A 27600-nucleotide genomic window follows, 5' to 3' on the forward strand; every position below is an offset into this window, starting at 1 on the left:
AAATAAAAATACGAATGATAGTGGTTATAAGGGGGACATGGTCAGAGACTATGAATGTAGATACAGCCTAATGCAAATTTGGCATTACTTGAAAAAAAAAATACATAGTGAGGGACTGCATCGATATTTAATAAACACAATATTAACCTTGTCAATCATGCTAATTCAAGCATGTAAATGGTCTAATAGGTTTCTACAAAAACAAAATTTCCCTCAGAAAAAACAGGTTTCAAATATCCTTTCACAAGAATGAACATATGGGTGTTAAATTTGGCCGTCTCAACATTCCTACTTCATCCTTCTAAAAAACTGTATAGCACTCAAACTTACAGGACTGAGATAGTTAGTGAATTCCAATACTGGCAAAGAAAGAATCCTCTACCAAGCCAGAGTCTAGTCATATGCATGTATCATGTGCCCTGGGGTTACCCTGGAACAAATCAATCATCTCTAAAATTGACCAACACTGACAATAAGCTTAACCAAGAGTCTTATACAGCTATCTAAAGCTAAAACTGTCTCAGGAAATAGAAACAATCCTTCTCTATTTCATAACTTACATCGCTTCTCGGCCTTTTGGCTAAGATCAAGTGTAGTATTTCATAACTTACAGCAATAACTGAGATAAAATTATCCATAGGTTATTTTTATTATTGTAAAATAATAATTTTTATTATTGTAAAATAAAAATAACATAATGGTCATTTTAACCATTTTAAGTGGCATTAATTGTACTCAAAATGTTGGGCGATGATTATCGCTACCTATTTCCAAAATTTTTTCATCTCTCCAAATAGAAACTGTAACCATTAAGCAATAAATTCCCATTCTCCCCTCCTCTCAGCCTCTGGAAATCTCTACTCTACTTTCTGTCTCTATGAATTTGCCTATTCTAGACATTTCATATAACTGGCATCATATAATGTTCATCCTTTTGTGTAGGGTTTATTTCACTTAGCATGAGGTTTTCAAGGTTCATCCATGATGTAGCATGTATCAGAACTTCATTTCTTTTTATAGCTAAATAATATTCCATTGTATGTATACACCATATTTGTTTATCCATTCCTCTGTGGATGGACACTGGGTTATTTCCACCTTTTGGCTACTGTGAATAACAGTGCTATGAACATGGACGTACAAATATCTGTTTGAGTCCTTGCTTTCAATTTTGGGGGGTATATACATACCTGAGAGTGGAATTACTGTGTCATATGATAATTCTTTACTTAGCTTTTGAGGAACCAGCAAACTTTTTTCCACAGTGGCTGCAGCATTTTACATGCCAATCAGCAATGTAAATGGGTTCAAAATTTCTTCACATCCTCACAAACACCTATTATTTTCCATTGTTTTGATTATAGCCATCCTAACAGGTATAAAATTTTGTCTCATTGTGGCTTTGATTTGCATCTCCCTGATGACTAGTGGCATTAGGTATCTTTTCACGTGTTTATTAGCCATTCGTATATATTCTTTGGAGAAATTTCTACTCATGTGCTTTGCCCATTTTTTAATTGGGTTGTTTATCTTTTTGTTGTTGAGTTGTAGTTCTTTATATATTCTGGCTATTAGCCTTATCAGACATGTGATTTGTGATTTGCAAATATTTTTCCCATTCTGTAGGTTGATTTTTCACTTCCTTAATAATGTCTTTTGATGTACAATGCACAAGTTAATTTTGATGAAGTCCAACTTATTTTTACTTCTGTTGCTCATGCTTTTGGTGTCATAATCTAAGAGTACATTACAAAATCCAAGGTCATGAAGATTTACCCCTACTTTTTCCCAAAGAGTTTCATGGTTTTAGTTCTTACAGGTTGTTGACCCATTCTAACTAAATTTTTCTATACAGTGTGAGGTAGAGATCCATCTTCATTCTTTTACATGCAGAAACCCAGTCATCCCAGTACCATCTGCTGGAGACACAATTGTTTCTCCATTGAATGGACCTGGCACACAACCAAAAATCAACGGGCCATACATGTATGGGATTATCTCTGGACTCTTTTCATTCCATTGGTCTATGTGTCTATCATCTTTATGAAAGTACCACACTGTTTTGATTACTGTATCTTTGTAACAAGTTTGAAATCATGATGTATGAGTCCTACAACTTTGTTGTTCTTTTTCAAGATTGTTTTGGCTATTTGGGACCACTTGCAATTCCATACGAATTTCTAGATTGGTTTTTCCATACTGAAAAAGACACTGGGGAATTTTTATAGGGATTACATTGGATCTGTAGATTTCATTGGGTAGTACTGACATCGTAACAATATCAAATAATCTTCCTATCCGTGAACATATGATGTCTTTCCTTTACTTAGGCCTTCTTTAATTTCTTTCAGCAATGCTTTAAAGTTTTCTGTGTACATGTCTTTCACCTCTTTGTTCTAATTTATTCCCAGGTATTTTATTCTTTTATGTGTTATTATAAATAGAATTGCTTTCTTAATTTCCTTGCTTCATTATTCATTGCTAGAATATAGAACCACAATTGATTTTTGCATGTTGATCTTGTACTCTGCAACTTTGCTGAATCTATTTATTAGCTCTAACAACTTTCTTGTGAATTCTTTAGGATATTCTACATATAGGATCATGTAATCTGCAAATAGAGATAGTTTTACCTCTTCCTTTCCAATCTTGGTGCCTTTTGGAGGCTGGCCAGCTAGCTCAGTTGGTTTGAGTGCCACCTTGTAACACCAATCTGGATGCCTTTTATTTCTTCTTCTTATCTAACTGCTCTAGCTAGAATTTCCAGTAAATGTTCACTAGCAATAGTGAAAGTAGGCATTTGTTCTCTGTTCCTGATCTTAGAGGGAGAGCTCTCAGTCTTTCATCACTGAGTAAGATGTTAGCTGTGGGTTTCTCATAAATGCCCTTTATCATGCTGAAGAAGGTCCCTCTATTCCTAGTTTCCTGAGAGTGTGTTGAATTTTGCCAAATGTCTTTTCTGCATCAATTAAGATGATCACGCAGTTTTTTTTCTTTCATTCTATTAATGTGCTATATTACACTGATTTTTTTTTATTGAGTCATAATTGATTATACATATGTTTGGGTTTCAATGTTGACATATGTCAAACAAACCAATATTAATAGTATATATATTATTACAAATCATACTTGTTCTTTATGCTCTTTGTCCCATCTCTCCCCATCCCCTTCTTTCCCCTCCCCCTCTAATTTCTCTGGATTTCTTCTCTCCTTCTGAAAGAGCAATGGTTACTATGTTGATTTGTTGCCTAGATTCTATGACCAATGCTGAGAGGTGTGTTCAGGTCCCCAAATATTATCATAGAGCCCATGCTTCTTCTGTCACTCTGGAATGGGCTTCGTGGAGAGAGACATCCTATTGTTTTCTTGGTCTCTGCTGGTGAGACTCTTGTATAAATGCACTCCAGTGGCTGACAGACCATCTGCATGGTGGTTGCGACGTCTAGCCGCTTTCCCGGCAGCTGTGGTTACTGTGGTGGGTCACCCACATCGAGGTGATGTTTTTGGCATGCTCCTTGGTGCTGGCGGTGTGTCTCGTTGTGGGTAGGGGTTCTGGTCCCCGGCTCAATGCCTCAGGACCCCGGTCAGGCCCTAAGGCACTGGCAGTGTGCCTGGTTGTGGGAGGGGGTCCAGTCCCTAGCTCCCTGCCTCAGGCCCCCAGGTGGGCCCCAAGGTGCTGGCAGTATGCCTGGATGTAGGAGGGGGGGTCTGGTCCCCAGCTCCAGACTTCAGGCCCCCAGGCAGGCACCAAGGCACTGGAAGTGTGCCTGCTTGTGGGAGGGGGGTTACACTGATTTTCTTATGTTGAACAATGCTCGTCTTTCCATAAATCCCACTTGGTCACAGTGTATAATCTTTTTAATATGCTGTTGGATTTGGTTTGCTAGTATGAGGGCACTTCAAAAGTTCATGGTAGGCTGGCCAGTTAGCTCAGTTGGTTAGAGCACGGTGTTGTTAATGCCAAGATCTAGGTTTCAAATCCTTGTACAAGCTGGCCACCAAAAAAAAAAAAAAAAAGTTCATGGAAAGATTCTTATTATCTTTTAATTCTATTTTTCATGAACTTTTTGAAGTACCCTCGTATTTTGCTGAAGAATTTTTGCTTCTGTATTCATAAAGGATATTTGGTCTGTAGTTTTCTTTTCTTCTGATGTCTTTATCTGGCTTTGGTATCAAGGTAATGCTGGCCTCATAGAATGACTTAGGAAGTATTCCCTCCTGTTCTATTTTTTGGAAGAGTTTGTGAGGGACTGCTGTTTACTCTTCTTTAAATGTTTGGTAGACTTCACCAGTGAAGCAACCTGATCCTGGACTTTTCATTGTTGGGAGGTTTTTGACTACCAACCAATTTCTTTACTTGTTATAGGTCTGTTGAGATTTTCTATTTCATTTTGAGTCACTTTAGATAATTTACGTGTTTCTTGGAATTCGTCCATTTCATCTAGATTATCTAATTTGTTGGCTTACAATTGGTCACAGTGATTTTAGATATTGTCTAAATATCTAATTTTAGATATTTGTCTTCTTTTTTTCCCTTTGTCAGTCTAGCTTAAAGGTCTATCAGCATTGTTGATATGTTCAAACAACAAACTTTTGGTTTTATCGGTTCTCTCTATAGTTTTTCTATTCTCTATTTTCTTTATTGCCCCTCTAATTTTTATGTCCTTCCTTATGCTATCTCTGGGTTTGGTTTGCTCCTCTTTTTCTAGTTCCTAAAGTCATAAAATTAAGTTATTGATTTGAGATCTTTCTTCTTCTTCTTTTTTTTTTTTTTGTCTTTTTCCGTGTCCGGCAACGGATCGCAACCCTCAGTGTTGCCCCCGTACCGGACCGGGACCAGCAACGGGATCGCAACCCTTGGTGTTGCCCCCGCGCCTCGCTCAGCCAGTGAGCGGGAACCGGTCTGTATGTGGGATCCGAACCCTCGGCGGGAGCGCTGCCACACTTCCCAAGCGGCGCACTAGCGCAGTGCACCACCGGGCCGGCCCATTCTTTTTTTTTTTGATAGCCAACTAGGTGTGGGGTTTCTTCTTTCTGAATGCAGGCATTTACAGACATAAACTTCCCTCCAGCACTGCCTTTGCTGCATTGCATAGATTTTGGTATGTTATAGTTTCATTTTCATTAGTCTCTATGTAGTTTCTTTTTTTTTTTTTTTTTTTGTCTTTTTCGTGACCGGTAAGGGGATCGCAACCCTTGGTGTGGTGTCGCCCATACCGTGCTCAGCCAGTGAGTGCACTGGCCATTCCTATATAGGATCCGAACCTGCAGAGGGAGCATCGCTGCACTCCCAGCGCCGCACTCTCCCGAGTGCACCACAGGCTCGGCCCTCTATGTATTTTCTAATTTCCCTTTTGATTTCTTCTTTGACCCATTGGTTGGTTAAGAGTGTATTGGTTTAATTTCTTGAAATTTTCAAATTTCCAATTTTCCTTCTGTTATTAATTTTTAGCTTCATTCCACTATGGTCAGAGAAGATACTTTCCATGATTTTAATCTGTTAAAATTTATTGAGACTTGTATTGTGCCCTAACATATGATCTATCCTAAAGAATGCTCCATATGCACTTGAGAAGGATGTGTGTTCTGCTGTTGTTGTGTGGAATGTTTTGTGTATGTCCATTAGGTCTAGTTGGTTTATGGTATTGTTCAAGTTCTCTATACCCCCATTGACCTTCTATTCAGATGTTCTATCTATTACTGTAAGTGGGGTATTGAAAATTCCAACAATTGTTGCAGAACTGTCTATTTCTCCCTTCAATTCTGTCAATGTCCACATCATAGTTTAGGGCTTGGAGACTGGCCAGTTAGCTCAATTGGTTAGAGGGTAGTGTTATAACACCAGGGTCAAGGGTTTGGATCCCCATACCAGCCAGCTGCCAAAAAAAAAAAAAAATTAAATACACACGCACACACACACACGCACACGCACACACACACATATGTATAAACAAATAAAAGTACATATCCATATGCACTTTTTTTTTTTTCGTGACCGGTAAGGGAATTGCAACCCTTGGCTTGGTGCCATCCGCACCACGCTCAGCCAGTGAGCGCACCGGCCATTCCTATATAGGATCCGAACCCGTGGCAGGAGCATTGCAGCGCTCCCAGCGCCGCACTCTCCTGTGTGCGCCACAGGGCTGGCCCCATATGCACTTTTAATAGTAATTTTTCTATTTCATTCTTAATGTTTAGTTGAAAATAAACAAAAAAATTTATTCAACTTATTAAAACCACCTGACAACCCCTTCTAAGAGGCATACAACATAAAATTTATACCGTACTTCACAATATAATTTCCTCTCAAAAACACCAAAGAAAAATAATCTGGAACCCGACACTTAGATAAAATTATTATTCTATATTATAAATGTCTAATTTCTTGTTCATTAAATATAATTAGTAAAATATACAGCATATCTTAAAAATGCAAGCTAGCTACATTTAACGTAAGGTCAGTTATTTCAATCCTCAAATATGTAAGACTAATGTCAACTGTGGTATTTTAGACTGTTAATAAATTCACCTGTTAAAAGCTACTCCCAAATATCAGAAAATTCTTTTAAAATTCTATCCTAGCAATACTATTACTTCTTACAAAAAAATATCTATAAAAGACACTAGGTGTAGTAAATATTACCTCATTTTTTTCTTGCTTAGCTGGTGCTGGATTCTGTGCTCCATTTGCAGGCTCTTTTTCTGAAACTGAACTCTGGCCCAAGATTTCACTGCTGATAGGCCGCTGTGCCTCAACAGGTGTATCACTTCTTCCAGAAAGGTGTAAAAAACCAAAAAGGTAGAGATGGAAGTGAAGGAAAATATATTTTAGTTACAGAAATTTCAATTTAAAAAAATGAATATTTAGCCTATGTGTTTATCAACTGTACAAAAATTAATTTTTAAATTTTCCTTTCTTAAGAACACTATAAAAAGTGTTTTAAAAAAATAGAATATGCTTTTTATGGAGGAGCACTGGGTTATTAAGCAAAGACAGTAGTCTAAAATCAGTTGTGTGGCCTTGGGACAGTCACTTATATTCTCTGTGGCTCAGCTTCATCTATAAAATGAATAATATATTGGATGATCTAATGCCTAAATTCTTTCTGAAATCTAAATCTGTGATTTTGTTACCCAAACATTTATCTTTTCCTCCAATATGAGGAAAATTTTTAATTCTACAGAATTTTTAAGTTTTTTGAGATTTTATTAAAAGGCTTTCTTTGGTCTACTTGCACTTAACATAAAAGCTAAACATACATCTTTCCAGTATTATAATGTGTACTAACTATTAGCTTGAGATTTATGTCAGGTTGTTCCTAATATTCTTCCAAAACACTAACAATCTCTACTTTTCATAGTTACTCTGTTCAAAATTTTTAATAACTAACTTCATCTGAAGATGAATACCAGAGACATTTACACAGATTACCTATTCATGCAAAGCACCATGTGAACAACTATGAAAGTAAAATGATCTCTGCCTTCAAGGAATTTGATTATGAGGTAACCTCTTAATAGCTTCTTCAGGAAGAAGTATATAAGACACAAAATATAGGTCTAGGGTTCAGGAAAACAGAGTTAGGTATAGTCATCTTCACAAAGTCATCATTAATTAGGAACCTGTACTCTGGAGTACCTAAACATACATACATACATATGCACACATCCAGGGGAGAAAGTAGAAAGACCTGGGAAGAGTTTTCAGCTACCAGACTATTCTGTAAATTACTAATGACCATGAGAAGCCCTCTTTTATGCCCATAAAATAAAATTTGTAAGAGTTATTAACTATATAGAGATAGAATAAAATGACCATCATAAAATAACATTTCATTTAATTTCGCAATTTAAACAGAACTTTCACTTAACTTGCACAGTAGCCTTTGAAATAAGTTATAACCCCCATTTCACAGAGAAGAAACAGACTCAGAAAAACAAGAGATTTTCCTAAAACTGCATACCTAGTAAATAGAGCTAGAACTTGAACCTAGGTCTTCAGTCTCCAAATCCAATGCTGGCCCATACCTGAGGACACTGCAATTATGAGACCATTATATTGAATAGCCAAAGCTTACATACTTCAACTGATTTTTCTCCATTTTGAGTTTGTTTCTATTCACGTGAAAAGAAATCCTTACAAAATACCACATACTCCCTTACAAACATTTCTTTCTTGTTTTATCTTCTTGCTTATCGTAGTGGCTCAATCATCATATCCCCAGTATGTAACATGGTGTTAGCATATAGTAAACATTCAAATATTTTTTAAATGGATACTGACTTCAAACAAGTATTACCAGAAGCAGGAGTCTCTTCATGTGGTATCTTTAACATAATTAATTTAATTGAGCTTCACAATTTTTAAAAATTATACCTAAAATATTTATTTATTTGTTTGTTTTATTTATTTATTTATTTATTTATTTGGCAGCTGGCTGGTACAGGGATCCAAACCCTCGAACTTGGTGTTATCTAAAATACTTTTTTTTTTTTGTCCTTTTTGTGACCAGCTGCACCGCGCTCAGCCAGTGAGCCCAACGGCCATCCCTATATAGGATCCGAACCCGCGGCGGGAGCGCTGCTGCACTCCCAGCACCGCACTCTCCCGAGTGTGCCACGGGCTCGGCCCTAAAATACTTTTTTTTTTTCCTTTTTGTCTTTTTTCGTGACCGGCAACAGATCGCAACCCTCAGTGTCGTGCCCGTACCGGACCGGGACCGGCAACGGGATCGCAACCCTCGGTGTTGCGCCCGCACCTTGCTCAGCCAGTGAGCGGCCGGTCTGTATGTGGGATCCGAACCCTCGGCGGGAGCGCCACCGCGCTCCCAAGTGGCGCACTGTAGCAGTGCGCCACCGGGCCGGCCCCTAAAATACTTTTTAAAACAAGTAAACTTATTCCAAAGTAAATTTTTATACTTCATCCACAGCAAGGTAGCTCTCCCACAGCATTTCATTAACAGTCCTTCTGACATACTGTCCTTACCAAAACTATGACATCTGAAGGAAATAAATTTACATTTATCAAGCACCAATCACACGCTTGCCACTCTGCTAGGAGCTTTTTCTCATTTTGCAAGTCAATACCCTATTTTATAGAGGAGGTAATTGAGGCTCAGAGAGATTAAGTAACTTTCCCAAGGTCACACAGCTAGTAAATGGCAAAGCTATTGTTCAAACCCAAGTCATATTCCACACTGCTTTGCCTCAAAATTTTTCTAATTTCAGAGGCATGACAGACATTTTCTGGATTATTGCTACTGCTCAGCTGATAATACACGTATTACTTACTTTTTGACTTGTCACACTTTACTTCTCTGCTTTTTCTATGATGGCCCAATAGCTTATACTACACTTATTTTCATCTTTACCCAGACATTCCTCAATTTCTGCTACTTTATGTAGGAAACAGCACATGTACAGTCAGATTTGGCAGGATTTTTGTGCATCTTTCATCTATAAAAGACAATCCTACTGATGTACTAGCCCTAACATGCCATTCATACACTGATCAAGAACCTTCTGTCATCTTATATACATAGAATATCTGTGGTTCCCCGAGAATTGAAGCCAAGCATTTCAGACAATGAAAATTTTCTCTAAAGGGGCTGGAAAGACCAAGAAAAATTTAAAATAGTCTCTACCAATGCTCAAAACTCCCTATTTCTTTGGGATATAAAGAGGATGTGCCTATATGAAATTATACTCATCCATTTTTCATCACTAGATATCATCTTTATCTTTCTAATATAAAATATGGGGCAATAAGTCAGTCACCTTAAGAAGTCACACTAGCCTTCAAGAAGTCCCTCACTTAATTAAGCCTAGTTAGACCCCTCCACTTTACAAGTATCACAACCCCCCCTCTACAATCTCATAGCAACTTAACAGAAAATGCTTCCTTATATGTTTATCCTATATGTCTTATGCCTTAACTAAAGATCTCCACTTGCTCTAACTAGAAACAGAAATTCTGAGTCCAGTGTTTCTTCCTCTGAAAAGAATCCCTCCAACTAGCTTATGTAATATGAAAAACCTTAGTTTTTGTGCTCTTTCATGCAAAAAATTAATTGCAGTCAATACCAATAATTCATAGTACCAACACTATATTATAGGAAACCATCCACGTCCCAATGGGTTTCCTGCAAAAACAAAGCAGAAAGCTTCCGAACCCCTGTAATAAGAACTGCTAATCAGGAGATTATTACTTCATGCTAGGTTTGAAGGAAAACTTGAGTAGTGGCTTTAACACTTATTTCCTTCATATACATACAGAATCACTAAAGAAAGAGAAGTGGAAATAATCAGAGTTTTATGTACACAGTTGTTTACTATAGTACTATTTTCAGGAGAAAAAAGTAGAAACAACCTGATTCCTACAATAAGGAATTAGTTAAATTTATGATATAGTCATACAGTGGAATACTGCACACATCATTAATTATTGATCTCAAGAAATGTTTAAGAAATGGAAAATATTCATAGTCTTTCAAATGATAAAGGCAAATTACATGAAAATATATACAGTTCATTCCCAATTTTAAGAAATGTATTCATAGGAAAAAGACCAGGGGGCTGGCTGGTTAGTTAAGTTGGTTAGAGCATGGTGTTATAACACCAAAATCAAGGGTTCGGATCCCTGTACTGACCAGCTGCTAAAAAAAAATCATAGAAAAAAGATTGGTCATCTAAGTGTAAGATTAGGATGCCAGTTCTCATATTATTACCCTTCTATACTTGCATTTTTCAAATTTTCTTCACAGTGCATGTATTGCTTTTATAATCAGCAAAAGAATCATATAGGATATTAAAAATAAAGATTTTCTTATAACACCAAGGTCAAAGGTTCATATTCCTATACAAGCCAGCCACCAAAATATAAAACTAAAAAAATTCTTTAAAGATTTCTCTTATGATTTTAATTATCAAAAAATTTTATTTTTTCCTTTTTGTCTTTTTTCGTGCCCGGCAACGGATCGCAACCCTCAGTGTTGCGCCCGCACCGGACCGGGACCGGCAACGGGATCGCAACCCTCGGCGCTGCTCCCGCACCCCGCCCAGCCAGTGAGCGGCCGGTCTGTATGTGGGATCCGAACCCTTGGCGGGAACGCTGCCGCGCTTCCCAAGCGGCGCACTGTAGCAGTGCACCACCGGGCCGGCCCTTAATTATCAAAATTTTAAAACCTTTTCTAAACCTTTAAGGACTAACTTTCAACTAAAGGGACATGAACATTTAGAAAACACACATGCACACACTACAATTAAATTATTTCACACTTATGGAAATTTCCTAATTTTTATGAGCAAATGCTTACCGCTCAGGAGATTCTTCATAAATACTGTGACATTCAGTATTCTCAAGCATAAGACTCCTACTGAGGTTTTGTACCCCTGGATAATGAAAGTTAGCAAAGGAGTGTGACATTGGAGAAGTTTTGTTCCCAAGGTCTGAGATTCTCTTATCGTGACTGGTTAGTCCACAAGTGAGGCCATCTAAAGCAGGATTCAGAGAGCGGGTCATATAAGCATCAGCTGATTGAGGTCTTCTCATTGGGGATGATGGATAGGGAGAAAGTTTGCTGATAAGAGGAGTCAAAAGATCAGCATATGCAGCTTTTGTAGGTTTCAAAAGTTTGTCAACATGAATATTAAGCATTTTTTGTTCAAAAGCACAAGAGAAGACAGAGGATGGGAGATTCTGAAGCCATGACAGTAAACTCAGATCCAAATCATCACAACCATTACCACATAAGAGGTCAATGCCAAGAAGTACTTCACTTTCTGTAATTTCTTCTCCAGTTGCTTTACTCTGACAAAATTCTACACAGCATTCATAAAGAAGGCCCTTCATTACAAGCTGAAATAAACGATTGTTACTAGCTTTAAAACCAGCCTCACTTAGCTTCCTATCAGCAGGGATGAATTCTGCAACCATGACACAAGCCTCTTCAAAACAGTGAACTCGCGCAGTACTGGGATTCCAGTCCTTAAATTCAGCATGATTGGTCAGACGAGGCAAAGTCAAAAGCAAACAGAGCTTGCTATAGTCATCTTTAGAAGGACAGTACTCTTCCAGAGCATGTAAACACTGCACAGCTTCTTGCATGGTAAATTCCAGCTGTAGGAAAAATATAAATAATTACTATAAAAATAGATGTTATGAAATATGGAAATAATAAAAGGGTATAAAGGATAAATTCTAGTGCCACAGAATACTCATATAATTTGTAGGATATGTAACAAATTTCAAGTCAGAAACCAAAATGTTTTCACAACAAAATAAAAAGAATAAACAAACTGGTTAATTATCACATTAAATTTTTATTTATAAAAATAGTGTCCTAATACAGGCTTAAGATGATCATTTTCAAATTTATAAATTTTTAAGGTTAAGAATAATTGAGTTTTCCAGAATGAAAACCGACGCATGCCAATATTCAATTGTTTATAAAGCTTGCTAATACTCCAACTTGCCCAGAAGGCAAAAGAGCCATACTCTTAGTCCAAACTTGCCTTAGGACAAATTTGTGTGGGGATAGAAAAAGCACATCAAGAAAAGGGAATATCTACAGCTGATTTAGTAAAACAGTACAGAGACAGAACAAAAGGAAGTTTAGCTGAGAGACAAATTATGACAATCTACATAATAAATATTGTGTCAGAATCCTAAGCTTTTTTTTTTTTTTTCTCTGAAAGATGACTGGTAAGGGGATCTTAACCCCTGACTTGCTTTGGTCAGCACCACACTCTCCCAAGTGAGCCATGGGCCAGCCCAGAATCCTAAGCTTTTAATGATATAAGGAACCTTAGAGCTTAACTAGTCCAGCCTCCATATCTTACATAAGGACAAAGTTAGGATGCACATTTAAATAAGGTAATTCAGTTGGTTAGTAACAAAGATAGAATAAAACTAGGTCTCCTGACTCATATTCCAGTGTTCTTTCCACTTTTGAACATCATTATCTGGCAAACATTTTTCTATTATATATGAAAGTCCTCACTGTAATATCTTTGTTTTTTGCTATGGTCTGAATGTTTGTGTCCTCCCAAATTCATATATTAAAATCCTCACCCCCCAAGGTGATGGTATTAGGATGGAGGGCCTTTGCAAAGTGATAGGTGATAAGGGCTCAGCCCTCATGAATGGGATTAGTGCCCTTAAAAAGAAACCCTAGAGAGGTAGCCTATTCCACCAACTGAGGACATAACCAGAAGGTACCAACTATGAACCAGAGAATGCATCCTCCTCACCAGACGCTGAAAGTGCTGGCACACTGATTTTGGGAGTTCCCAGCTTTGAGAACTGTGAGAATAAATTTTCGATGTTTCTAAGCAACAAGTTTATGGTATTTTGTTATAGTGGACTGAATGAACTAAGACAACTACTTCAATGGACACTTACTGGAACTTAAGAAGTTTTCTTGGTTTTGGATGTGATAATACTAATACTGAAATCTTAAAAGTAACTTTCTAATCAAAATTAATTTATTTAATTTAAATAGTTATAAAGACAAACATGTTATCAAAAAACTACCTCTGGGGCCAGCCCATGGCTCACTCGGGAGAGTGTGGTGCTGATAACACCAAGGCCACGGGTTCCGATCCCATATAGGGATGGCCAGTTAGTTCACTGGGTGAGCGTGGTGCTGACAACACCAAGCAAGGGTTAAGATCCCCTTACCGGTCATCTTTAAAAAAAAAAAAAAAAACTAAAAAACTACCTCTAGATCAAAGAAAATACTGAAAAGACAGAGAAAAAGGACGTAAAAATAACCAACCAACTTCTGGGGTAAGGAAAGAAGTAATGATGAAGAGTCAAGTCAAACTTCTATTGTTATCTGGCTTACTTGAAACAAGAGAAGAGCACACACTGTTCAACTGGCCAGCTATTCATATACCATCTAGGCCTAAATCATGGAAAAGTTTAGAAGCATTACAGATTGAAAGTATTACATCTGCAAACCAGCAGATCTTGGCCTATCCCAACTCATAAAAACTTTAAAAATTCATGATACTAATCTTTTGTTTTAGTGAATAAAATACTTATGACTGAAAACAAGACTATGGCGCAAACCTTCAGGAATAAAAATCTTACATGCTGCGGCTCATCTTCTGCTGACATTGCATTGTTAACACATAAAGCTTCTAAAAACTTCTGCTTCAGGATAATATAACGAAACCTGTGAAAAAATATGAAACATTAAAATGGTTAAAAAGCTGAATGACAGCAACGTCAAAGACTGAAAATGAAACTTAAATTTGTGAAGCAAAACAGGCTAAGTTTTGGTTTCTTGTCTGTTTTTTATTTTTTGTGCCTGGTCGGTACAGATATCGAACCCTGGACTTTGTTATTTTCAGCACTATGCTCTAACCAACTGAACTAGCCGACCAACTTCCAAGTTTATTTTAAAGGACTAATTATTTCTTTTTAAAAAATTATTTCTTTTTAAAAAGAAAAAACAATTGGCTTGATTTAATCTTTCTACAATGCATGCATATAGTGAAACATAACACTGTACCCTATGCAATTATTATTTGTCAATTAAAAAAATTTAAAAAACAGAAAAGAACAGGATATATTTCAGGAAAACAAAACATTATGAATATAAAGATTTTGATTTCATACTAGTTGACATTTGACATCTTCACTGAAAGTTGGATTTTTGTTTAGAATTAATACTGGGAATAGTAATCCTTCCTCTGAATGTTAAATTGTGATTACTTTCTGGATGAGGGCATTCCCCAGTTCACACAGTGTGAACCAGAACTTAAGCACAAAGCTGCAGTTTTACAGGCTTGAGGAGTCAACAAAAAGTTTGGTACTGCCAGACCAGCTGAAAAGTGAGAAGGGAATCCAAAAAGCACAGAGCCACAGTAAGAAATACACTGAAATCTACTGTATAAATTCAGCTGCCAAAATCCTTGGCTATCTCTTAAACTGTAAAGATGCAAGGGAAACTCCAAGGAGCCCAGGAAAAGCAACAGATAAAAGCGTAAAGAACTATGCAGAGATTTCAGCTGATGTCCACTAGAAGGGAGACAAAGTTTGCATTTTGAGCCTAACGAAGTTAACTACTTGCTTGAATAAAAATCAATACTTTTTGAAAGAAAATAACAGAATCCAGAGCCTCAAGAATGAATCTACAATGTGCAGAATATATTTACAAAATGACTAGAAATGTTTTTTTTAAAAAAGGTGACTCATAAAAAGACAATCATTAGAAACTGAACCTGATATGACTAAAAGTTCAAACTAGCAAACAAGGACTACACTAGCAAACAAGCACCTACTATAAATATGGTCAAGAACTTAAAAGAAAATATAATCACAATGAATGAAAAGATGGGAATATCTCTGCAGAAAAACTTGCTTAAAAAACTTTGAAACTGAAAAGTATATTTGAAATGAAAACATTCATTGTTTATCATCACATTGCTAATAGCAGAAGAAGGGGTCAGTGAACATTAGATTAATAAAAATAATCCAGACTAAAGAATATGGAGGAAAAAAATGGTTAAAAAAAATAAACAAGGCCTCAGTCCTTTTGGACAAAATCAGTTTGTCTAATATTGTGCCCCAAAGGGAAAAGAGAAAGTGGGAGACAAAATCTGAAGAAATAATCGCTAAAAACTTCCCAAACTTGAGAAAAACATACACTTACAGATCCAAAAAAGCTCAGCAAATTCCAGGCAGGAAAAATATAAATAAACCACACTTAAGCACATCATAATCTAACTGCTGAACCAATGATAAAGATAAAATCTTGAAGGCAGCCAGGAAAGAAAAAAAAAAAAAGAAAAATACACACTATATACAAGGGAATAAGGATAAAATATACAGCTGACTGCTCATCAGAAACAATGGAAGCCAGAAACAATAAACAACATCTTTAAAGTCCTCCTACCATTATGAAGAAACAGCCCTTGTGGCTTATTGCATGTTGACATCATTGACAAAGGAGGTTTGCATCAGATTTTCAAATAATTGAAATATATGTAATTTGTCCTCTAGAAGTGTTCCAACTTCATGGGGCTGAGTATACTGTTTTCTAGAAAAACTTCAGTCTTGTTTTTGTTTATTGTTTTGCTTTACTAAACTTCTACAGATGATAAGACACTAAAAACTTCAGATGAAATCTTACCTTTTTTTGTCAAATTTTTCCATACATTCTAGTGGCTGAATGAACTGAAGAACTTCATCCCATTGACCATCAAGGATTAGCTGCCTAAATAAAGAAAAATCCAGCATGTTATCAAATTCAGGTTACAGTAATTAAAAGCAGAATAGATAGTACTAAGACTTCATAAAGCACGTAATAAGATTAACATTTTATTTAGTTCCTCAAACACTAAAATAAAACAAATTTTTTCACAACTTATTTGTAACAACATATACTATATGAGAAGAATTTATGAATGTGCAACCTCTCCTCATACTTATGCATTTGTGGTTTTTGTCTTATGTAAAAACATCAAACTAAGCCTAAAATTTACTTTATGTTCCTACTCATCTTACAGTTTTAAAGCTATTACATATTATCTAAGAACCAGTGTGTGGGTATGGTCTATTCTCACTAAATCAATGATTGTCAACTTGGGGTGATTTTTGCCCTTGCACTCCCCCTTCCCACCAGGGGAAATTTGGCAATGTCTGGAAACATTTTTGGTTATCATAACTGAGGGCAGTACTGGCATATAGTGGGTAGAGATCAAAGATGCTGCTAAACATCCTAAAATACACAGGACAACCCCCAACAACAAGGAATTATCTGGCCCAAGTATTAATAGTGCCAAGGCTGAAAAACTCTGTTCTAAATTGTGAATTCTTGGGGTGGCCAATTAGCTCAGTCGATTGGAGCACAGTGTTATGACACCAAAGTCAAGGGTTCATATCCCCATACTGGCCAGCCACCATGAATAAACGAATGAATGAATTAATGGAGAATTCTTCATCTTTGGGCAATTTGAAACTGAAGTTTACACTCTGAGAATGAAAAGAACAAGGAATAAAAACAAGTTTCATCCTACTTTAAGTAATCTATGGTAACTTCCAATAGATACAAGGCATTCTTACTTCTCTTCTTTTACAATGGCAATTTCTCTGTTTTCGAATTTTTTAAAAACAGTAAAATTTAAAAAAGAGATGATGGGGAGGAGGGCCTACACAGGACTGCCATCTTTTTATTCTGCAGAGGAGGAATATTAATAAAGGCAATCACAATATATATCATAATCATTTTATCAAGAGACATTTTAATATTAAAAAAGTAGGAAGAACACCATTTCAAAGGCCAGCCTTTAAGATGAATACATTTATCTTAATGAAAAACTCGCTATTCTATAATTCTTTGCATTTCACCTCAGACTAGTAAAACTTCATCACAAACCGAAAGGCTCCTGGATAGTACTTGAGAGCCACTATTAAATTCCAAGAGTATCAACACTTGAAAGATAGGGCCAAAAGAATACTGCCTTGGTTCTGGTTCCTAGCTACACCACTGACTAAGCTCCTTGGGGCTGAATAGCATTCACAACACAAAATACAAGTGCAGCAAGTTTAAATAATTCCCCTAATATAATAAAGCTTTGTGGCTTTTTTAAAAGTTCCTTTTTCATGAGTTAGGAACACTTCATTTCTTAAAGTTTTTCAAATCACAAAATGCCACATGTCCAAGACTCCTTTGTCAAGGATATTTGGTATCATATAAGAATAGAATATAGGGGGCCAGCCCGGTGGCACACTCGGTAGAGTGCGGCGCTTGGGAGCACGGTGGCGCTCCTGCCGAGCGTTCGGATCCCATATAGAGACCGGTCCGCTCACTGGTTGAGCGCGGTGCGGGCGCGACACCGAGGGTTGCGATCCCGTTACCGGTCACGAAAAAAGACAAAAAGGAAAAAAAAAAAAAAAAAAGAATAGAATATAGGAGACTGGCAGGTTGGCTCAGTTAGTTACAGCATCATGTTGATAACACCAAGGTCAAGGATTCAGATCCACTTACAGGCCAACCACACACACACAAAAAAGAATAGAATATATTTCTTCCTGGGAATTGGGGATTTTCTTTTTTCATCCAATTCAGGTTAGGATACATTTAGCTTTGTAAACATGTTAATTCCCTTAGCCTTGCAATTCCACTTCTAAGAATCTTGTCCTAAAGAAATAATACAAGACACAGAAAAAGTCTCATATATAAAAGATGCTCAGTAGAGCACTTATTTTCTAAAAAATTAAAAGTAATTGTCTAAAAATAGGGGAACCATTAGAAAATTAAGTAAATTGAAAATTCTTAAAGAATAAATTTGTAGTCCTACAGAGAATCCTTGCGATGTTAACAGATAGAGCAGGATTCTTAATTATAAATACAACAGAATTGCTGTTATTTTTTAAACATTCACAGAAATTATCAGCGGTGTGTCTGGGTAGCAGGATGATTTTTCTTTTCTTTATTTTTCTAAATTTTGTATAATGAATATATTGCTATAATGAATATGTTTTATTTCAATGGCCAAAAAAAATAGTATTTCAGAAACATTTTCTTTACCTTCCCAGAGTCTCTGATTTCTTAGCTAAATATCTTTTACAAAGATGCAACAGATACAGTGGAATTGTGACACTTAAGTTTTTTAATAGATTTCTGGATCTTACCACTGAGAACATTCTACTGAAAACATTTTGTAAATGTTCCATTATAAAAACAAACATTTTTAACAATTATACTTATAGCCTTTTGATGATTATAAAGTTCTACCTGTATTATTCACATTACCTTATTAATACTTAACATTTCTCGGAAGGAGTTACAAACCTCAGAAATAATAATGAAATCATACCTCAGGAAAAGCATATCATCTGAAAATAGGCCATTTATGACTCCACTTTCCTTCTCAAGGGCCAACATACTAATGTGAAGCTTCTTTGAATTCAAGAAGTCCAAAATTAGCTTAATAATTTCCACCTCTTTTACATTCACTGTTTCTTCAGCCGTCATATTGATAGCCTAAACATTAAAAAGAAAAACAACAAAAAAGTTAGTCCTATTATCTTATGTCTAAGTTTAACTGCCTGGAAACTATGCATAACCAGGTTTCTTGATAATTTGTAGTACGAATATTTTAAAGTGAAGTTAATATCCATTAAAACCAAGTCATTTTTGGGCCGGCCCGTGGCTCACTTGGGAGAGTGTGGTGTTGATAACACCAAGGCCACAGGTTCGGATCCCATATAGGGATGGCCAGTTAGCTCACTTGGGCGATCATGGTGCTGACAACACCAAGTCAAGGGTTAAGACCCCCTTATGGTCATCTTTTAAAACAAACAAAACAAAACAAAAAACCAAGTCATTTTTTAAAAATTCATTTATTTATTATTATTATTATTTTACATTCTAAGATGCTGTTGCAGAGCAGTAAGAAGGGGAGGGAGGATGGGGGTAAGGGGACGAAGGTGGGGATGGAGGCGGGGGACTGGCCCATAGCCAGCTCCTTTGCTGGCCTAAAAACAAGTCATTTTTTAATGTGTGATAAAGGTAGGCTATGATTTTTTTAAAGTCCTTACCTTTGAGAGATACGCATTGGAATAATTATGGATTAAATGATAAAAAAAAGTCTGTGATTTACTTCAAAATAATACGGGAAAGGAGTGGGAAGAGAAAAAGATGAAACAAGAATGACCATGACTACTGAGGTAGGGTGATGGGTAAATGAGAGTTCATTATATAATTCTGCATTTGCTCTGAGCCTTAACGTTTAAAAACTGCAACAATTTAGGTCATTTAAGTTTATCTTTTACATGTTTAAAATTTTCTAGGAGCTGAATGGTTAGCTCATTTGGGAAAGCATGGTGCTCTCATACTGGCCAGCTGTCAAAAACAGATAAATAAATAAACAGGGCTGACCTATTAGTTCAGTTGGTTAGAGCATGGTCTGGTAGCACCAAGGTCAAGGGTTCAGATCTCTATACCAGTCAGCTGCCCTCCCCCCCAAGAAAGTAAATAAAAAAATAAAATTAATAACCAAACCATGTTTAGTTATGTCCTAAATACACTGTCCTAGGTATGCCCTAATACATTCACTCAATAAGCACTTAATGCCTTTTCTCTGTAACAGGCACTATCCTATACTCAGGAGACATTGGTCTTCTACTTACGAAGCTTACAGTCTAGTGGCAACTTCTAAATTATGACCCTGTACAATGGAGCCAACCAAAACAAGGCTAGGTAAAATGTGCAACTTTAGTCATATTGGTAATACCAATGATATTTCAATACACTCTGAATTCCTTCTTTTCCCTTTAAGTCTGCAGCGATACAATCACGCACATAGAATATGAATCTGTAAAGATTTAGAACTTGGAGGACTGTGAAAATCATTAGGTCAACATTCTCATTGCACAGATGAGGCCACACAAGTTAAATGACCTAAACTGTTGCCGTTTTCAAATATTAAAGCTCAGAGCAATGCAAAAGAGTACCACAATATAGGGAAAACTAGCTGCAAAGAAACTTCATAAGATGAAACAGACTGCAAGCAAATCTTTTTCACAAGACCAACTTATTTCAACTAAGCTCACAGAAACATAAACACATACATGTAGGCACAAAGGTTAGTTTTTTTTCATTTGTGTACTTTTCAAAATTTTTTATTTCTTCATAATGAGAAATGCAAATGTCTAGCAGACTAGAATGCTCTCATTAGCAGATGAATACATTTTCTCTCTAAAGTAGAGAAGGTGCTAGGGTAAATAAAGGACAGAGCATGGGGAGGTAATTATATGACTCAGATATTCTTAATGACATCAGACTAAGCTAATTGCTCTCCACAATAACTATACACCTGCCTCAGGAAATATAAATCACAAATATTTCTCATGATATGCCAGCAGCCCAATTCCTCACATTTTGGGTTTCCTTTTGCTATCTTCTGAGCTGACCAGCATCCTCCTGCTCATAGACTTTGTCCAAAAGAGAATACAATAAAATTAATGAGATTTCCACTTACTAAATTCTTACCACATTTCGCAACTATCTCCCTGAGGTTACTCATAGAGCACACTGATTAGCCATTTTAACATTCCACAAATCTTCAGATAATTCTTACTAGCAAAAAGAACGGCTTTTACTAATTTAACTTTCAGAAAAATAATATTATTCCTCCTTCCATCTCTAAGTTATTAGAGGGCACTACACTTACATCATCATGTACCAACCATAAAACTTAGTGTTACAGAATTGAGGCTACAATTTTCTAATGTAGTTCAATACACCTAATCATAGGCCTCACATTCAACATTCAGTCTAAATATTAGTCTAAATATTATGTAACTCTGGAGTGGGATTTATGGCAATAGTCCCACTTTAAATCATAACTATAAGTGTAATGCTGCAGTTATTTCTGGTCAATATAGCCTAAAAGAAGAAGAAATACATTCTTACAAATACATATTTCACATTGACTTTTGATAAGGTAACAGAAAATGTGTCTGCTATGGTTTGAACGCGTCCCTCAACCTTCATGGGTTGGAAACTTAATCCCCAATAACACAGTGTTGAGAGGTGGGACCTTTAAGAGGTAATTAGGTCATGAATGAATGTTATTTTTTTATATCTATTTTTGGCACCTGGCTGGTATGGGGATCCAAACCCTTGACCTTAGTGTTATAACACTGTGCTCTAACCAACTGAGCTAACCAGTCTGCCCATAAATGAATGCTGTTATCATGAGAGTGGATTTATTATGAAAGTGAGTTTAACACTCTCTTGTTCAATCTCTGTCTCTTTCTGTCTGTCTGTCTGTCTGTCTCTCTGCTTTTGCTTTTCTGCCTTCCGCCATGGGATGATGTAGCATGACGGCCCTCACCAGATACTGATGCCATGCTCTTGGACTTCCTAGCCTCCAGAACCAGGAGCCAAATCAACTTGTATTCTTTATAAATCACCCAGTATCAGGTATTGTGTTATAGCAACACAAAACAAACTATGAGAGTAATCAAATTAACTTAGAATTGGTTCAGGTTTTAAAAAGCTAATTAAAAAAAGACAAGTTTTAATTCTGTACAGTGAAATTCCCAGTGGAAAAGTATAATATTCTAATCACTCAATTCAGAATTTTGATTCCTCTAAGATTTACTGGTGCTGGATACAATATAAACATAGACATATGCTTGATGACAATATCTTAGAGTTACTCTTTTCTAACTCCCTGTGTAACTGAAACATTTATAGAGGCTCCCAAAATCCTAGCTATATAATGTAGAAATTATATATATTATATATACATTGTAAACAACAAAAGCATATAATTCATGAGCATTTTTAATATTTTCAGATTATTCATCACTATGTAGCTAGAATTTTCGCTAATTCAGAGTAGAAGTTAATAATAAATGCTTCTTCACCCCTCCTGAGGGGAAGCTATAAATTCATAAGTGAGAAATTGGTAAAGGACCACAAAAAAACGATTACACTGAGTAATGTTGAATCTACTAATGATCCTGAGTTGAGCATCACATATTGCACACAGGTATTGATATTCAATGCTATACCCCACATATACATATGATCGATTATGCTTCAATAAAAAAAAATCCATAAGGGCCGGCCCGTGGCTCACTCTGGAGAGTGTGGTGATGATAACACCAAGGCCACAGGTTCGGATCTCATATAGGGATGGCCGTTTAGCTCACTGGGTGAGCGTGGTACTGACAACACCAAGTCAAGGGTTAAGATCCCCTTACTGGTCATCTTAAAAAAAAAAAAAATCCATAAGGGCCGGCCCGTGGCTCACTCTGGAGAGTGTGGTGATGATAACACCAAGGCCACAGGCTCGGATCTCATATAGGGATGGCCGTTTAGCTCACTGGGTGAGCGTGGTACTGACAACACCAAGTCAAGGGTTAAGATCCCCTTACTGGTCATCTTAAAAAAAAAAAAAATCCATAAGATTTAACTAGTTTTGGAACTACTAAAATTATCTTTTAAAATGAAATGTGTACATGTAATATGTGTCCAATAAATATTGAACTAACTTGAGATACAAAAATCACTGAAGAAATTTCTCTACAAAAGTACAGAATAGATGACTTTGTTTCCAGCTGTTCTAACAGCCATTTAAAAGGATGGTGCTGTGGCCCTTCAATCCAACTGTTTGGATTAAGTCAACTCTGACACCATCTTAGGTAGATCAGCCAATACTTAGTATATGTGAACAATTATTTACCAGACAGAATTTATGTAGGGTCAACAGTAGTGTGTATTCCCCTGAAAAAGGAAAACACAATGGAAAAAAAAAAATGAGTGTCTCAATATTTCCATATTAAATGACAGATTTTTTTAAAAATCACAAAAACATAATTATGGATTTTCCTTAAAGGAGTAAATTTTTACTAATAGCCAATATCTGGACTAGGTGAAGTAAAGAAATAAGAGTTTTCTTTAAAAATAAGGCTATCTGGAAGCCAGCTGGAAGGTAGATAGTATTTTAGTACTTAGACACAATTAACATCTACAGAAACTAAATTCCAGATGGGTTCTCTATGTGGACTCCTACTGATTACTACCTTAGTGAAACAGATTAGAAGGATGTATTAAGGATCAAGAAATAAAATTATTTTTAGAAATCTAACATTAAAGGTAAAATGTTAACAATAGATTAAAAAAAAAGTAATAGTGGTAATAGAAATATATTGATTCTATGCATATTTCCATATACAGATATGGAAAAACTTTCATGAAGAAAAATCAGTGGTAACTTTTTTTTTCTTTTTTTTTTTTTCCTTCTTTTTAAAAAGATGACCAGTAAGGGGATCTTAACCCCTGACTTGGTGTTGTCAGCACCATGCTCTTCCAAGTGAGCCAACTGGCCATCCCTATATAGGGATCCGAACCCGTGGCCTTGGTGTCATCAGCAAGTGGTAGCTTTTTAACCAAATATAAATAGATATGATTTAAATGTTCCATTGCAATGAGGTTACTTACTTAAAATACAGATTAGAAAAAAAAATACAGATTAGGGAGAAAGAAAAACACACAAGGCTAAGAATGATTCAGAAGTACAAGGTTAAGGGAATTAGGGCACAGCCATTATAGACATGAAAAAAAATGCTTAAGAAAGGTTCCATTAATCTCCAGCTCCATTCCACACAATAAGTCCACTCTCTTTAATTTTCCAATTATTACATACTGCCTAAAACTGAACAACAGTGCTTTACAATTCCAGATTACAGGCAAAAATGCAGACAAGAAAATAAAGTGCTATGAAGCTTTTTAATAAAATGTCAAACTGCAACCGAGGACTACTGCGCCTTTTTCCTTTTTTAAAAAATGGAGAAAAAAATTTGCTAGCTGTCTTTAATAACACGGCATTCCAAAAACTTATGTTGTTGTCAGATCATTTAATTGTAAATATCTGGTCCTTCAGGAACACACATGTGACGTTGCAAGCCACTTAACCTCTATGGGCCTCAATTTCTTCATACATAAATTAAGAGGGTTAGTTTGGCTAATTTTTATGATTGCCCTTCAAGTTTTATAATTTGCTTTAACACACATTTCAATAATAGGAAATACATATTCTTGGGGAGGTGGGGAAAATCAAGTCTGGGATAAACATTAAGTTCTAAACTATAAGGTCAGTTTAACAAGAGGAAAGAAAATAGATTTTAGATAATTTAAGCCTACAAAGAAAAGAAAAACCCTTCTAATTACAAAACTGTCATGTCTGCTAATCAGCTAACATTTGTAACATGGATGCAGCATGTGGCCCTTCTTAGTTGACAGCTGTTCTCTATTCATCAATTATTTTAATTTAACTTCTGGAACTGTGAATGATTCTTCACGTAAAGAAACAAATTATGTTTAAAGCAGGTGCAGCTTTATATAACTATAAATGGAAAATAACCAATTAACATAAACTATATGTTGTGTATATGCATAAAATATCTCTGGAAAAGGATACAAGAAATTGGTAATAATGGTTGTGTCCAAGAAGGAAAACTAGATAAATAGATAATAGGAATGGAAAGATGACTTTTCATTATATCCTTTTTGTAACTTTTGCATTTTGTACCACATACAAATATTACCTATTCAAAAAACTAAAAACTAATAAAACATAAAGCATAAACAATTAATTTCCAATTGCAAATTACTGAAAGGAATTAGTAAACTAACGTATATAATGAAGTAATAATATTTCGGAGTGAGTTATATTTTTTCCCATAACCCAAGTCTTGTTCTCAAATCTATTTAAATATTATTTCAATAATAATGATTTGATCATCACATATTGTACCCAAATAATGACAGTCAACACCATAACCCAAAAATATGTATAATCAAGTATGCTTCAATTAAAAATATATACATGATTTCAACCTTTCTTATTGAGATTAAAGAATCTGTGTTCTTTCCATATTCAAACCCAGAAATATTTTTAAAACATTTAATTAATGAAGTACTAAAAATTTACAAGACAAATAAAAACTATTTTTCAACTCAGATTGCTCAATTAAGCCATATAACCCAGAAAAAGTAAAGGAAAAACATGTCAGTTTTGACACTAAAAATATACAGTGTAAATCTTCCATTCAACAGAATTGCCACAAAGTTAAAAGAAAAGGGACAAACTAGGATTAAATACACCACACATAAAGAGTTAAATGGTTACCATCTAGAACATATAAATAGCATGTTCAAATCAATACCCCCCAAAATATTACGGTTGAAAAATAAGCAAAGAATACAGACAATTCACAGAAGAACTACAAATAACCAATAAATTTATGAAAAGATGTTCAACCTCATTCGTAGTATTAAAACATAATACCAGTTATGGGCCTACCAGCTTTGCAAAAATTAACAAGACCTGGGCCAGCCCGTGGCTCACTCGGGAGAGTGCAGTGCTGATAACACTAAGGCCACGGGTTCGGATCCTGGAAAAAAAAATTAACAAGACCTTAAAATATCTAATGTTGGCAAGAGTATGGGTAAATGTTCTTTCATACACTGTTATTAAGAACGTAAACTTGGATAGACTTTATGAGAGAGAATTTGACAGCATGAAATTTTTAACTGTGGAAATTTTAAATGTATATACCTTTGACTCACCAACTCCAATTCTACTCATAGAAATCTAGCCTTCAAAAACACTTGCAAATGTACACAAAGATACATATGCAAAGATGTTTCCTGAAGATTTGCAAGTAATAGAGAAAAACTAGAAATAAACTGAACTCTTATCTATAATAGAATTTCAAGTAAATTATGGTAAATTCAACTACAGAATACAAATGCAGTGATGTAGATCTATGCATCCTAAAATGAAAAAGCACATCACAGAAAAATATAGCCATCAATAAATATTTGAATGGATTAATATAAACAGGCCCACTTATTTAAAAAAAGGGAGGGGGAGCACAATATCTGTCTAAATAAAAGCATAAAGAAAGGTTTGGAAGAAAGCATACCAAACTGTTCAGTGTGCTTACCTCTGAAGAGAGGAATGGGATTGGGATGCAGGGCAGGGATCTAGGAAGAGAAAAGGTTTAAAGGAAGACTTTCTTATTCTTTACTGTTTGTGTATTATCTGAATGGTTTATAACCAATATATTTATGCATTACTTGTATGTTTATGCATGCATTTCATATATAAATACAGTAATTTTGAAGAGAAAAAACTGAAAACTATGAAAAAATTTATAGGATTAGATCTCAAAGTTATCATCTATATTAAGGTACCAACTAGAGTAGAATCCCCAAAACAGGATGGACTGCTATGTTTGCAATGCAAAGACTATTGGGTACTATTTTAGAATCTGTTTAATTGATCCTTACAAAAACCATTCTTCACAAAATATAGCTTCCAGATCCCCTACCATTCTGGTCATCCTCTTCTGAATTGTTAGTCTCCCTCTTAAAGCACCCAAAATAGACCACAATACTCCAGCTGTGGCCTGGTCAGCAATCTTATACAATGAAACTAATACTTCCCATAATGTGAGCACTTTACAATGAACATACCTAAAATTGCTTTAATATTAATGAAATATTGTTTTTGCACTTCCCAGTATTTTATTTCCAAAGCTTTTCTTAAAGTTGGAAAGAAAACCAACCCAATTCTATTTACAAGTTTTCAAAATAATATAAAAATTTTTTAAACCAAAAATGAACATTAAGGCTCTAATTTTAGCTCACTTCTATAGAATTTTCTCAAAGATTTTATATTAAGGTTCTGTTTTCTTTTTCAACACATCAACAAGTCACAAAACATGGTACTTAGCCATAGAAAAAACATTATTTGAATTAAATGTGTTAAGTATAAATAGTATAAAATTTTTATGTCCTTTTTCATGTAGTATTATTTTTCTATACAATGCAATGTTGACTTGTAAAATGAGAAAAAGCTCCTAGCAGAGTACCAAGCATGTGACTGGTGCTCAATAAATGTAAACTTCTTTCCTTCAGAGCTCATATCCTTGGTAAGGAAAAAGTGTCAAAAGGACTGCTAATGAAATGCTGTGGGAGAATGACTGTGCTGTGCATAAAGTGTAAAAATTTACTTTGAAATAAGTTTACTTGTTTTATTTTATTTTATTATTTTTTT

At 35.6% G+C, this 27600-nt stretch overlaps 1 protein-coding gene across 3 annotated transcripts in view; it reads right to left on the bottom strand.

The window, feature by feature from the left end:
• WDR47 (WD repeat domain 47) overlaps window positions 1-27600 on the bottom strand; it is a 67997-nt gene that overhangs the window by 22878 nt on the left and 17519 nt on the right. For 2 of the 3 annotated variants that reach the window (XM_008566360.1, XM_008566342.1), the window contains 5 exons: window positions 18835-19001; window positions 16146-16229; window positions 14099-14183; window positions 11319-12121; window positions 6647-6773 (listed from right to left, as the gene is read on the bottom strand). In XM_008566360.1, the coding sequence (XP_008564582.1) occupies window positions 6647-6773; window positions 11319-12121; window positions 14099-14183; window positions 16146-16229; window positions 18835-19001 (1266 nt within the window). The remainder of the gene's footprint in view (window positions 1-6646; window positions 6774-11318; window positions 12122-14098; window positions 14184-16145; window positions 16230-18834; window positions 19002-27600) is intronic. The other variant, XM_008566351.1, reaches the window with a different exon arrangement.

The sequence above is a fragment of the Galeopterus variegatus genome, unplaced genomic scaffold (assembly GCF_000696425.1).
Source record: "Galeopterus variegatus unplaced genomic scaffold, G_variegatus-3.0.2 Scaffold16, whole genome shotgun sequence".
Lineage (NCBI taxonomy): Eukaryota > Metazoa > Chordata > Mammalia > Dermoptera > Cynocephalidae > Galeopterus > Galeopterus variegatus.